Source organism: Tubulanus polymorphus, chromosome 10 (genome assembly GCF_964204645.1).
Source record: "Tubulanus polymorphus chromosome 10, tnTubPoly1.2, whole genome shotgun sequence".
NCBI lineage: Eukaryota > Metazoa > Nemertea > Palaeonemertea > Tubulaniformes > Tubulanidae > Tubulanus > Tubulanus polymorphus.
The window spans coordinates 700789-716092 of NC_134034.1; the positions used below are offsets into that span (position 1 = coordinate 700789).

Here is a 15304-nt window from a genome sequence, read left to right on the forward strand (position 1 = left end):
TGTACAAGTCCTCGTCCGTGTTTTAGTGCCATCACCACACGTGACACTACAACTTCCGTAATCACCCCAGTCGCTCCAGCCACCATCAGCTGAAGGAGGAGACCCACAAGTTATCGGTTATATCAGCAAAAATAATAAACCTTTGTCACAGTCTAAGAATAGGTTAAGATCTGAACCTACTGGTGGCTATCGCTAGGGGCGCTAGTGTATAGAAATTAACCTCCTTATACTACATTTGCGATAAGAAACTGATCGAACCGATTCGGATGTAGGTGTCACTTGCGGTGACATCAGGAATCACGTATTAATCCGCTTGTTCATTTGTGAGTTTAGTGGTGATGGGTTGTGTACACAATAATGATAATGTGTAATAGAGTTTAATGCTACGCTAAGAATTGTCGAATTCAGCAGAAATAGATTTAAATATTAAGATTGAATAGTGAATTTATTTTGTCATACATACTTGGATCGCAGTGTTCGTCTGTTGCAGGACCGTCACAATCAACTGATAAATAATTAATAAACTACAATAATTCTTCTGTGGCTTTTAGTTTTTTTAGGGATGAGAAAAAAAAATGGAAACGTTTCGGAAACATAAGGTTACAAATATTCGTATATTTCAGGAGATAAATGAAAAAAAGAAATGTATTTATAGTATATATATATATATATATACAAATACATGACGTATTATTTACTGATGTAAGGTACTGCCATCTGGCGGGATGGCTAGTACCTTTGCCCGGCGTTACGGGTGAAATTAAAACCTAATGAATAATCTTACCACAAGCTCCATGATTGCAAGCTATAATCTCACTTTCCTCTCCGGTACAAGGCTCATCCGTACAAGTCCTCGTCCGCGTTTTAGTGCCGTCTCCACACGCATGACTGCAACTTCCGTATTGTCCCCAATCGCTCCAGACTCCAGCTTCGACTGGAATTAAGGCAGTTTTTGGTTATCGTCACTTATCATTCCTTACCATTTAAGATAACATCGTTAAGATATCGTTTAGGGGGAGTGCGGTGAATCGACTTATCAGGTTCTTGTTAGTCCGAGGCGTAGATCCAAGGAGGAAGTGGTTTCAACTCCAACCCCTCCTCGATCGATCACTCTGTGTGTGAAAACTTTCTGATAGTAATATCAATATGATGAAAATAAGCACAATTCAAATCTATATCGACTGCTGTTTCGATGCCAGGCAGAAATTACTGTAAGGAGTTCACAGATATTCGTGGATGCATTTTTTATCATTGAAATATTCTGGATCGGCCCCTGCTAGCTATTTATGTCCGGTAGCTGTGACGATAATCATGTCGTTAACGTCATTTCCTATGTAACTTGTATATTATATGGAGCAATAAAATTAAAGTTCAAGTTCATCCAAATGATAAACAATTGAATTTGGACATGCAAATTTTGACTCAAAAAAAGATGACTCTAGTAATATGATGACTTATCCAAAAGACGACTTGCGCGTAGTAATTGAAAATACGAATTGGGCTTTCAAAAAATCGATGACTTCAGAGTATCGTGACAACTTTTCCAAACGACGACTTACAGTTAGCAAATTGAATTTGAATACAGATTAAGACACACAAATAGGGGCGACTTTAGTAATGTGACGATGTAATCGAGGCCTATACATTCACAGGTTCAGTCAGTAGAAAATATTACTAAAAATTAATCTTCTAAAAAAGCAATACGTTTCTCACACTTACTGGTTGGAAACTGAATAAACAGCACAACTGTTAACAGCAGGCCTACTATAGCAGAACTCCTCATGTCGATACTCTCAGGAAGACAGCTTCGCTCGCGTGATTTTGGGCCTCTTTTAAATTCTCGAAGACGCAATCTTTGAATAAAATCGTGACAACAAAAACAGTAATAAGAATCTAATATATCGAACAACACCTGGGATATTGCGTTTAAATGATACCTCATTATTTTGTTTTTATTACGTTTTGAAATAATTAAAAAAAGATTAATGGTACCGTAATGATTCTGTTACGTGCAGTCAGTCACGGATCACTTGAACGGATCCTCTAGTAGGCACGTGATGGGTGACATGAAGTGATGCAGGGTGAGTTATCTCTCTATTTTCATCATCATACCTCGATGTTGAAGTACCGCATCCGCGATGCGAATTTTTTTTCACACCCGGTCGGTGCTCTATTGCGCATGCGTAACTCCGATTTATTTCCGGTCTACATGTTCATGAATGATGATTCAGTTCAACAGAGCAGCCGTGCAAACGTGACGATTTATCTCGAATCCTCTTCGCTCTAAATGGCCTAGAGTAAGAGTCGGACGTAGGCAGAGACAGAGTAACCAAAAATGCTGAAAATTTATGTAACAAAATGTAATAAAACAAATAATTCCCCAATTTTATTAACATTATAATTAAGGATTATATTCTAGACTCCAATTCTCGTTTTGTTACCTAGTGGGTTTCGTTATTCAACTAATTCCGGTTTTATAAGGAACACGTGTTTTATGTATACCGGTAGTTATTGTGTTTACATGTTGAGATCACGTGATAGCATGTCACATCAAGAAACAAAATGGCGGACCTGGTGTGAAAAAGAAATTCGCGTCTGCGTTTAGTGTCATGTTATTCTAATAAAGTCCACTTACCGAGATTAGTGCACCGCAGCGCCTTCAGTGGAGACCTTCCAAGCGAGGCTCCGATGTTGCTTGCCTTGTACATTAATCCTCTCTCATCCGCCGACCACACACTGGTCAGAATGATCGGGACTATCTTGGTCCTGGCTGATGCCTGGTCGTGTCCGCCGGGTCAGAATCCTAGTTCCTCAGTAAGGGCCAAATTCAGTTCTCGTATCTAGTCGACTAGTGGTCGAAACTAATAACCGAATGCGCTTGATTTCCGAACTATTTCCAGACTATGGTTCCGACTAACTGACATTCGGTTTCACTTAGTTCGACTGTATTCGCGACTAACTCCGATAACCAAAGTTCGCCCGGCGTACGTGGGTCACCAGTCAATTTCAGTCTCCTCGTGATGAAATGAAAATGTTTTGGAATTTTCTGCAAATTTTTCATCCCGAAACAACTGATTCCAGACAGTCATTTAGGTTAGCTGTGTTTGTTTCAATGCTCTCAATTTCGGCACAATTTTTCCTATTACTTCGTCGTAATAGTTACCGATATGAAATTGATTTATTTTCCTCTAGAAAAATGAAGCTTTCTCGCAGAAAATTCCAAAACAGGTTCATTCCACAAGTTCGAATTCTGAGTATTGTCCCACTGAAGTTCTCTTCGTCAAAGAAGGCTGAAAATCGAATCTTAGTCTTAGAAGATTTCCTCAATGTCCAAGAGAAATGGGCCTGCTGCTTTCAAGGGTTCGAATCCAGCCCGAGTTGTTCTGTGTCCACTGACGAAGGCTGCGACAGTGGGTCCGATTCAGGAATTAAAACACGATGTTTCCTTATTCCGTAGAGAAGCCTGGGGTATAAACCGGGTTTAGAATAATTATAACGAGACAAGTATAAGTATACAATATAGGTTTATTTGATGCACAAGCTTTCGCTACTAATCAGTATTTATAGGCAGACTGACACTAATTAGAGAGAACCGAGTGAGAAGAGTAATTACAAATACATAATACAATACATATTACAATACATAATACAATACATAATACAATACATGGTACAATACATAATACAATACATGGTACAATACATAATACAATACATAATACAATACATGGTACAATACATATTACAATATATGGTACAATACATAATCTGGGATGCGCAAAAAGACAAATAAAATGGCGCGAGATTACTTCAAAATAAAATGGCGCGAGATTACCTCAAAATAAAATGGCGCGAGATTACCTCCAAACAAAATGGCGCGAGATGAAAAATAAAATGGCGTGAGATGAGACTTCAAAAAAATAGCGCGAGATTACTTCAAAATAAAATGGCGCGTGAAAAATTTAATTCTATCATTTTAATGTGTAATAATATTAAGTGTATATTTGTCTATTGTTTTATATTTGTATCACTGTTATCTGTATGTGTTTTGGGGGGTTAATAGTCCAACCCCCCTAGCTCTACATGTGTTAACGTTTATGTAGTTTCTATTATGTAGAAAAAAGTTGTCAAGTCCAAATCGTCAATTCCTCATCCTACCAAAGTCACGCTTAACCCACAAAATCGTGGAAGCTTCGTTTTAAGGGGAGGGGTGAGGGTGGGGGGCGTTGGATAAGTGTGAAATATATTCAAAATACCTAAGAATTAACGGTTGAAATTATGTTTTAATTGGGAGGTCAAATAACTATTTAGAACTAACATAAATTCTATCAATTCTATTTATCTACGAGAACTATTAGACATGTCATACAAGTCGCACCTGAATTTTTTCAAGCCACTCTGTCATCATCATTCAACTTCGGGTTCGATCTTCTGTGGCCCGGGGGGTCTTTTTCTTCTCACTGAAATCATGGACGTATCAACTCTAGTTGATAAGTCCACGCTGAAATATGTCCTACCTTATTCAATTCGGACCGCTCTTGTTTTTCATCAGTAGGCGAGTCTGTTAGTATCTTCCATGAAGCTGTAACACTGGGTACCGGTACCTGTTAATTAAACCTAACCTAACCCTAACCTAAAGTGTAACTATTTTTTCCTAAATCTAAACCTATAAAACATAATTTCGACCGCTAATGTTAAATAAATGTTCCACCTACCTTACAGCAACCTTGTAACGCGGATGAAGCAGCAATTTGAAAATGTAATCCTTTTATTTAAGAGTCAACCTTAAAGTCATTTTTGAATTCCGTGTCCTGTTGCCAAAATCCAGTTGATTTAATAACAAATAGTTTATCAGCTCAGCTGCGTTTGTTACAATCTAATGAAAATTCTCTTTTTCTAAAACGTGTCCTATCTGAGCAATATCCAGCGACAGAGACTTCTTCGCCGTGTAGAATTTCCAAGTGTAATGACAACTTGTAGGAGCGCCCACCAGTTTTTAACTGACCCCTTAAAATTCGTAGCCGGTGATTGGTTGCATAACCGATAATAAAAGCTTCGGGGAATGATTTCAAAAGGTATCGCAGGTAGGTCACTGGCCATTCTTGAATTGCGGTCAATGGCATCTTTTCTTTTGAAGTTTGAAAATGCTTGGAAGTTTGAAAACGCTGAGTTTATGTGGCGCTGATCGGCGATTATCCGGCCGGTTGCGTTGGTCTAGGCGTCGAAATAAAGCCAACCTTAGACGTCACTTCGCGGAAGGAAGTTTAGAAAGTGTAAAGAAAAAAGTGTATTGAGTGTCAGAATATTAATAGATAGTATTTTCACCCTCACGCAAGCCTCATGGCTAGCGGGGCAGATGATCGGTTAAAAATATGCACGCCAAATTCAGACAAACTGCTCTCGTGGGCCACTGGTGGTAATAAGTCAGAAAAATTAGAATCCCAATAAGTTTGCGGACCCCGTCCCTCAGCCTTGTACAAAGCAGTCTCTCGCTTTATCATCTAAACATGTAACTGCTCGTATTTTCACGGACTTATGGCGGCCTGTGACGCAACGCCTACCGAGGCAACTGTCGTAACCCAGCTTATGGCGATTTCCAGCAACTGAGCCTGACTAGCAGGAGATGCAGGTAGGCGTCGAGTCGACAGAAGCCTGTCATAAACTCTTGCTAATAGTTGCACCTGGACAAGCTCTATAATTACAACGATCAACTGGCGCTCGCTACCAACCTTGTCTACTATAACACACTTGAAATTCGGGACCCGGTTTTATGGACTGGTATCAACTTAAACTCTAGGGTTATCTTAATTGAAAATGAGTTAGCCCCCCCCGGTTTGAATATGATACCAGTCTATGAAATGGGGTAGGAAGTTTATTTGTAGGCTCAGGTTTTAGTGACGTTAAGGTGTAATGTATAATCAAGCTAGCTAAATGCCGTCACAGGTGTTGATCGTGGTATGCCGTATACATTAAGTAGCGGTCACTGATTTTGGTAACATCTGCAGTATTAGGCGAGTCCACGTGTCAGTGATTTTAAAGCGTGGCTCTACGAAGAATTATTTTAGATAATTTTGAATATCTGTAACTAATGATTGTAGCCTGAACCGCAGTGTTACAGAGTCCGTTTCGTCTCCTTGAGAATACCGGTATTTCTCTGAAGATGACTATTAGGATAAAGTCGAAACTTGAATAAACTACACTAGCTCAAGGAATACAGTATTCCTGAAGATGTCTATTAGGATATAGTCGAAACGTTGAATAAACTACACTAGCTGAAGGAATACAGTATTCCCGAAGATGACTATTAGGATAAAGTCGAAACGTTGAATAAACTACACTAGCTCAAGGAATACAGTATTCCTGAAGATGACTATTAGGATAAAGTCGAAACGTTGAATAAACTACACCTAGCTCAAGGAATACAGTATTCCTGAAGATGACTATTAGGATAAAGTCGAAACGTTGAATAAACTACACTAGCTCAAGGAATACAGTATTCCTGAAGATGACTATTAGGATATTGTCGAAATGTTGAATAATTTACACTAGTTCAAGGAAACATTTCGGACTCTTTTTATTCTTAGTGTACAGGAATTTGATAATATCTTCACAACACTGACTCACGGTGTTTTATTCGTGGTTATAATGAGAACATCAAACATTCTTGAAGATTAGGATATAGTCGAAACTACACTAGCTCGAGGAATCATTTCAGACCCGTTCGATACAAGTGTGCAAGGATTCTATATCATCTTAACAACACGTGGACTCGGAGAGTGTTTCATCAAACATTTCCTACTCGTTTTATTCTCAATACTTACCGATAACTCTCAACATCCCGTCGACCACCAGGTAGCGCCCGTGTACGAGCAGTAGTATACCATGGAAATGGTTGGAGTGTAAATAAATCGTAATCGTAATCGTAATCGTAGTATAATGCCAGGCAACCTGGTTGAATAGCAGACGAACTTCACAGATTATCGCGTTGGTTAGCGCGTCCGTTGTCAATCTTCAATCTTGTGTGATTTTATTACGAGTTATCGATAGGATATTCAGTCATCTGTCGTTTGGAAATAGTATTTATCCCAATGGCGGAGATCAAAACAAGTAAGTGATGAATTTTTCGAGACAAAAATGCATGATTTCCCTTCAAGTATACACTACTCAGTAGAGTCCACTTAATTCGGATTATTTGGGACCAACAAAGTTCATCCGGTTTACGGGAAACCCGGATTAAATTTCCGAGTATATTAGTGAATAAATGGACTGCAAATAGTGCCCGGATTTGACCAAAATCCGGATTAAGCCGATACGGATTATAGGATCAAAGCAGGTTTGACTGTCGAAAATCATACAAGTCAATAAAGAGTTGAGATTTGCCGACAGAGAATATATTTACTGCGAAATCCCGGATAAAATTTAATGGCCATGATCGGGTAAAGCGATATAATAGCCCCTATACATTGCAGGAAACCTAACTTTCTACGGAACATTTCGTCTATTTATTGAACTTATTGCGGTTGTGATTTTCTACATGAGTATAACTGATATATTCACCTGCATACAGTAAATAAAGTGAAAATCCCACAATGAGATAACTACATGGGCGAGAATCGAACGTTTCGACAATTTATCACCCAGTTTCAAAATTTAACTTTTTATTGAACAGTAATGATTAACAATACTGTCAGAATGTAGCGACACCAGATAAGTTAGTGATCCCTATATCTGTTAGTATGGAGGGAGAGGGAGAAGGAGAGAGAGAGCCAGGAGAGGGAGAGGGAGAAGGAGAGAGAGAGAGAGCCAGGAGAGGGAGAGCCTGGAGAGGGAGAGGGAGAGCAAGGAGCGGGAGAGGGAGAGCCTGAAGAGGGAGAGCCAGGAGCGGGAGAGGGAGAGCCTGAAGAGGGAGAGCCTGAAGAGGGAGAGCCAGGAGAGGGAGAGCCTGGTGAGGGACAGGGAGAGAGAGAGAGCCAGGAGAGGGAGAGCCTGGAGAGGGAGAGGGAGAGCAAGGAGCGGGAGAGGGAGAGCCTGAAGAGGGAGAGCCTGAAGAGGGAGAGCCAGGAGAGGGAGAGCCTGGTGAGGGAGCGGGAGAGGGAGAGCCAGGAGAGGGAGAGGGAGAGCCTGGAGAGGGAGAGGGCATGATTTAAGGGATATCAAAGAACGCTATCTTAATTAATAGAGAGAATCAGGTTTTATGGATTTATTTATGGCCCACTATCAAGACCCATATACACATATTGTGAATCTGCCCGCGGCAAGACAGCGACTTGATGAATAACATCTTCATCAACTCCGCGACGATATCTCCATAAAAGGGATATAAAATCGATGCCTTTCCTTTCCGAGATTTCTGACATGAAATATTTATTTTAAGACGATCGAACAAGAGACTCGTCGCGGGGTACTGTTTGTTGGCCTGGAAACTGGCAGTATGGTGTATTTCTCGCTCTCGTTATAACTCGGCACAAACTGATACAGCTCATTACTTGTCGATCGCAGAGTCTGATTATTCCAAGGTGTAACTATCACGGGTTATGGTGTCACAACTGGTCACGAGACCTACGGTTTAGGTTCTTTTTTTTTTTGATTTTTTTTATTTATTTTTTTTTTACATATAAGCTTTATTTTACAAAAGGAAGGCTCCATAACAACTACATCACACCCACTGGAGTCAGGTGGGGGACTGGAGGTATTAAGCGATTTGCTGGCTATTGGGTAACACGTGCCTATCACCACGTATATATTGGTCTAAAACCTGACTGAGTTGATAGGTGTTTTCAGAAAATAGTTCTCTGCATCGGATCTCATGAATGAAACCACGACTTCATCTAATAGCGATCGAGCTTAAATCATCGGGGTAGCAAATTCCATTTGATCAATTATTCGATCAACAGTGCGTACCGTTTAAAATAGATCTCCTAGGAGATTTCAGTTCAAACGTTCAGGCATTTGAAAAACTAAAGATCCGCCGAGGGATGAAAAACGTGTTCTCTTACGTGGAGAATTACATACAGAATCTAAAGCAAGGGGAATACGAGGTCGATCACGAAAATGAATCTGTATTTTAATCAAATGTTCGGGTACCAGTCGAAACAAAACAATACTAGGGGTCAATAATAAGTCAACTGTTTCGTTATTACTAATTAACTGTGCGCAAGGTGTCAGTCAATAAGTCAGTGATTTGTAATTAGGCGCGCCTGAGCCGCTCATTAATAACCCGATACCATGCTGTGTCATTCAATATGATTGATTAAAAAGTCTGATATCTTGAAAACATTAATATCTTAAATCTGATATCTCGAAATATATTATCTCGAATCTGATATCTAAAAAATCTAATATACTGAATCTGATATCTCAAAAATCTAACATCTTGAATTCCCCGCTTTATTACCACCAGAGAAGTATCAAATAATGGTAGACTCCAAGTCGTGTACGAATGAACGCAGAAGGTATTTTGTTTATGGGGACAGTTGTGTATATGGCGGTTTCGGTTGATCAAAGACGGCAAAGATGCGATATAATATGATATAATATTCCGTCAATTTCAAGTATCTAACCCTATACATCAGAGATAACCGCTGGCGAATCTTTGCAGCTATCTTCAGAATTTATTTGAAAATGACAGTAGTATGACAACTGATTACCGAAGCGAAATAGTTTCGGATTGTATCAGTATAACTGATTACCGTAGCGAACTAACCGGAGAATAGTTAGGCACCGTGTGAGATGTATTAAGATACCCGGACACACGCGTGATATTTAATAAAGTCCAATCAAACTGTGATGTTCTATAAAGACATCTAATACAAGTGAAATTAGCGATATAAGACTCTGCAACGAAACGAATATCGCAATCGGTTTTATTATATTTGAATAATTAGATGTATTATTCGCGTTGGACACGCTCCGGCTGGACGTGTTGGTCTCGAATATCAAACCTTAGCTAAGAATAAAGGCAGTTATCAAGTCACGTCTCTATAGTGAGTTCGATGGCTGTCAGTATATGTCTGACAGCCATCAACTTCAAGAAGAAACAATTCCACGGACCAAATGTTATTTAGTACTTCCTGTGCGTTACGGGGCGTAGAAGACGACTTCAAAGTTACAGTTTCAAATCAAATTTCCTTTAGTTTTCAGAAACTAATCACAGATAAGAATAGAACGGTGGATATATTGCGACCGCCGTTGGTAGAGCAGCAATTCTTCTATCCGTTCTGATACGCTTGCGGTGAACGACACTTGATTAAAAACACCAGCGACCAGACTTGGACCGGTTACCGAGAGAAAACCGCGTGATACTTTCTGCTCGGGGTCGCAACTTGTCATCATCATCATCATCATCATCATCATTATCATCACCGATAAACTGATCATATATACACGTGTATCAACATCAACTCGCACATTGACACAAGTCGTCTGATTGCGACAATACGATGAGGATTTGATTGTTTAATCGATACTAACAGACGGATCGAATGATCGGTTTAATAAGTAACTCGTCTGATGCAGTTACACTGGTCCAAGGGAACTCGACCCGTAGTCCGATAACTGTGGAATTCGGGATAGCGGTCGGCGCCTATTTGACTGCAGTTGGTAAGATTAAGATTAAAGTGACAAATTGAAAAGAACCTCAATCGTTATTCACCAATGCCTCTTAGATTTCAGAGACAAGGGCACCTGCCTCTCTTCACGAATGTGAAAACCCTTCCAGTCTGTACAAACTCCTCTAGAGAACAGTCATTGAAGACAATTTTAGAAACATGGCGGAAAACTAGGCTGTCTGCATGTGCCACCTTACCTTATCTGAGTTAGTCGACTATAGTCGAACTAAACGAAACCGAATGTCCGATAGTCGGAACTATATTCCGGAAATAGTTCGAAAATCAAGCGCATTCGGTTATTAGTTCCGACCACTAGTCGACTAGATATGAAAAGCGAATTTGGCCATGGCTGTACCGACCTTTACAGAAAACATAACTGCCACTACAGACACCTCCAAAAAACATGGCTGCCTCCGCTATGCCCTTTACGACATAAATACCCTCTTATACAAAAGCTCAGCTTTGTGATCTAAATCGAAATGATGGAATGGCTACACGCTGATTGAATTCAAATGATTGTTTATATGATTTTCGAATAACCATAGAAGCGATAACATTAAAAACCTCATTTTCTAATGAGTAACTACAGTTTATTATCATTATTATTAGAAAATCAAAAAAAATCAAATTAGAAAAAATTATCATTAGAAAATGAGGTTTTTAATGTTATCGCTTCTATGGTTATTCGGATATTTGAACTCTCTTCCTAAGATTTATATGATTTTTCAAATGTACTAATTGTTGTTTGTTTGTGTAGGCGTGTTTGGCGTGATCTTCAATGTACTGGTGTTAATAGCCATGGTGCAGACGACTCTATTGCGCAATCGTCCGATGAATACTTTCGTTATGAATCTAGCAGCTGCTGACGCCCTTCAATGTGTATTAGCCTTTCCAATGGTGATAATGGCCTGCTTTGAGGTATCTTTAACCACTGATAATGAATCAAGTGAAATATGATAGCTAGGACCAAGGGTTGAGGGCAAATTTACGATTTTGAAAGTATTGGGCGTTGTTGAAAGTGTGAAGAATAGCAAAGGCGTGCCAACTTTGAATTGAATAGATATTTGCCTCACACGTGTGTTTGTCGACTTGGTTTGAAAAATTAACAAACAAATGAAATATAAAGTTAAGACACTATTCATCAGCACACTTTCAGAAACTGATCGCCCACACTTCACATGTGTTCAGGACTTCACCTGAGACATTTCTAATTGAAAATGAACTACAAACAGCAGACATTAGACATTTTATCAGCACACTTTCAAAAACTGATCGCCCACACTTCACATGTGTTCAGGACTTCACCTGAGACATTTCTAATTGAAAATGAACTACAAACAGCAGACATTAGACATTTTATCAGCACACTTTCAAAAACTGATCGCCCACACTTCACATGTGTTCAGGGCTTGACCCGAGATATTTCTAATCATTCTAAATCGTTTTTCTTTATTGCACAATATACAGACTCAATGGAATTTCAGTAGCGCGTTCTGCGCCTGGTATGGATTTGTAAGTTTCCTGGTCGGCAATGTTTCGATGTCGATACTAGTAGTAATTAGTCTCGACAGATACGTCAGAGTTTGGAGACCTTTTAGCGGTAAGAGTGTTCAATGCTGTCCTCTCTTCTCGCTGGTCAAGAACGGTCGGCGTTCATCGTTGAAATACACTCCGTTTCTAATTCCGATGATGTTCTATTAACAGTATTGTGCGTGGATGCCCGAATGTCAAAGATTGTATGCGCTGTTGTATGGTGTTACGGACTGCTGTGGTCGAGTTTTCCATTGTTCGGCTGGTCAAAATATGAATTGGAGCCGCACCGGGTAATTGATATTCAAAGACTATAGATTCTGGGAGATCAAGTTTCACGGGTTCAGAAATTCGAGAGCCCCAGAACTTAATTAAGTGCTGAGCTCTGGCTCAAGAACCTAAGAATTATGTGTAAGATTCGGGATTCGTGTAACTAGTCCTAGTGCCAATTTAGAACTGGGTCCTGGCTCCATAACCACGCAACTGGGCCCAGGTTCCAGTGAACTGGATCTGGGCTCCAGAACTGGGTGCTGATTATGTAAATGTTTGGAATAAGTATTTCTGATTATATTTCAGTTATCCTGTTCGGTTGATTGGTCCAGTCGCGATCCTTTAAATCGATCTTTCATCATCACACTTTTCGTCTTCGTTTTCCTCATACCGCTGTGCATTATGGTCTACTGTTACGTCGGCGTGGTCATGTGGTTCCGCCGGAAGTGCACGCGACCGAGCAATCGCGGGCAAGAACTGAAAGCCTATCTACGCATGACGACTGTAAGTGTATTCGCGCATGTGCGGATAGAAGGTGCCACGGGTGTAATATTTTAACCTCAAAATCGGCAATGTATCAAACCTTCGACTTATATTACCGTGGACATTCTTGACAGATTGGCTATAGAACCAAAATGAGCTGGCCTTAAGTTGTTAGATTGGTTATAGAACCATAATGAGTTTAGACTGATCTCAAGTTGTTAGATTGGTTATAGAACTAAAATGAAGTTAGACTGGTCTCAAGTTGTTAGATTGGTTATAGAACTAAAATGAAGTTAGACTGGTCTCAAGTTGTTAGATTGGTTATAGAACCAAAATGAGCTTAAACTGGTCTTAAGTTGTTAGATTGGTCATAGAACCAAAATGAGTTTAGACTGGTCTCAAGTCGTTAGATTGGTTATAGAACTAAAATGAGTTTAGACTGGCCTTAAGTTGTTAGATTGGTTATAGAACTAAAATGAGTTTAGACTGGCCTTGTTAGATTGGTTATAGAACTAAAATGAGTTTAGACTGGCCTTAAGTTGTTAGATTGGTTATAGAACTAAAATGAGTTTAGACTGGTCTCAAGTTGTTAGATTGGTTATAGAACCAAAATGAGTTTAGACTGGTCTCAAGTTGTTAGATTGGTTATAGAACCAAAATGAGCTTAGACTGGTCTCAAGTTGTTAGATTGGTTATAGAACTAAAATGAGTTTAGACTGGTCTCAAGTTGTTAGATTGGTTATAGAACCAAAATGAGTTTAGACTGGTCTCAAGTTGTTAGATTGGTTATAGAACCAAAATGAGCTTAGACTGGTCTCAAGTTGTTAGATTGGTTATAGAACCAAAATGAGTTTAGACTGGTCTCAAGTTGTTAGATTGGTTATAGAACCAAAATGAGTTTAGACTGGTCTCAAGTTGTTAGATTGGTTATACGTGTGAAGAATATGATCAGTGACTAGTACATGCAATAGATAATGCTAATTTAGATCCTGTATTTGTATTTGCAGATGGCTGCTGTAATGGTTTCCGCGTTTATGATCTGCTGGACCCCGTATGCTATCGTTTCTTTCATGGGTACATTCGGTTATAAAACCCCGCCCGACTCGGCCATGTGGTTCGTCTTGGCGCCGGTTTTAGCCAAAACCAGCGTGGCCGTGAACCCGCTGATATACTTCGCCACCAATCCGAACATTCGACAAGCTGTTTCTAGTCTGTTCAAACACCGCCGCCACATGAGAAACTCGGCCGGAGCCTACCTGTCACAATTCAGCAGCGATTCATTCCTCCGTGGCAGAATCAAGAACTCCTCAAACCGATTAAAAACCGTTAATCCAAACTTCGTCGCTCATCGTAACGCTAATAACCGGACAATTTACGCGGACTTTCTGGCACCGATGCCGTTGAATATCGCTATCGACCCGGAGTCACGTGATCATCACGGAGACGATCAACGACAATGCGAGGTCGAAATTTGAAAACTTGGCTAACGTCCAAGAACCATCCGTCTGCTCAATACATATCTAAGAGAATCAGTATCGGGTGGGTGGTTGTTACGATTGTTCGTCAGTCTGTAACTATATTCCGTCGATGAACGTCTTATTTCGAAGTGAATCGAATCCGGCGTTTTATATTCAATGTTTTATATTACTTCATTAAATTTCTAGACTTCATTATTATTATTATTATTATTATTATTATTATTATTATTATTATTATTATTATTATTATTATTATTATTATTATTATTATTATTATTATTATTATTATTATTATTATTATTATTATTATTATTATTTTTATTATTATCATTATTATTATTATTATTATTATTATTATTATTATTATTATTATTATCATTATTATTATTATTATCATTATTATTATTATTATTATTATTATTATTATTATTTTTATTATTATCATTATTATTATTATTATTATTATTATAATTATCATTATTATTATTATTATTATTATTATTATTATTATTATTATTATTATTATTATTATTATTATTATTATTATTATTATTATTATTATTATTATTATTATTTTTATTATTATCATTATTATTATTATTATTATTATTATAATTATCATTTTTATTATTATTATTATTATTATTATTATTATTATTATTATTATTATTATTATTATCATTATTATCATTATTACTATTATTATTATTATTATTATTTTTATCATTTTTATTATTATTACTATTATTATAAGGCGGTATAAAAAGGTACCAATTATTGTTATTATTAAGAATATAACTTTCTCATGCGTTATTCCTGCGTTCAGAAGTTCGTGTGTTAACCCGGCGCGCCGGAATACATACAGCGAGAATAGTACTTTAAAAAGGGTGTAGCTATTTTCTGAGACGCGCGATCGTGAGCTGTTGCTATACAAGT

At 38.4% G+C, this 15304-nt stretch overlaps 1 protein-coding gene and 1 long non-coding RNA gene across 2 annotated transcripts; one reads left to right on the forward strand and one right to left on the reverse strand.

Annotated features, from left to right (window-relative positions):
• Positions 1-26: 26 nt before the first annotated feature.
• Positions 27-840, reverse strand: LOC141911804 (uncharacterized). The gene is made up of 3 exons (XR_012620079.1): positions 785-840; positions 464-505; positions 27-89 (listed from the first exon to the last, which is right to left on the reverse strand). It is a non-coding gene; the product is annotated as an uncharacterized LOC141911804 (long non-coding RNA).
• A 6248-nt stretch (positions 841-7088) lies between these two features.
• Positions 7089-14365, forward strand: LOC141912180 (visual pigment-like receptor peropsin). The gene is made up of 6 exons (XM_074803393.1): positions 7089-7107; positions 11365-11525; positions 12075-12207; positions 12312-12430; positions 12714-12911; positions 13898-14365. Exons 1-6 carry the CDS (start codon positions 7089-7091, stop codon positions 14363-14365), a joined length of 1098 nt encoding a protein of 365 aa, XP_074659494.1.
• The last annotated feature ends 939 nt before the right edge of the window (positions 14366-15304 follow it).

Bases quoted from the DNA above. Each gene is read 5' to 3' on its own strand.
- LOC141912180 (XM_074803393.1), top strand. The intron at 12,208-12,311 runs GTAAGAGTGTTC...TTCTATTAACAG, and splicing joins AGTTTGGAGACCTTTTAGCG to TATTGTGCGTGGATGCCCGA. The intron at 12,912-13,897 runs GTAAGTGTATTC...TTGTATTTGCAG, and splicing joins CCTATCTACGCATGACGACT to ATGGCTGCTGTAATGGTTTC.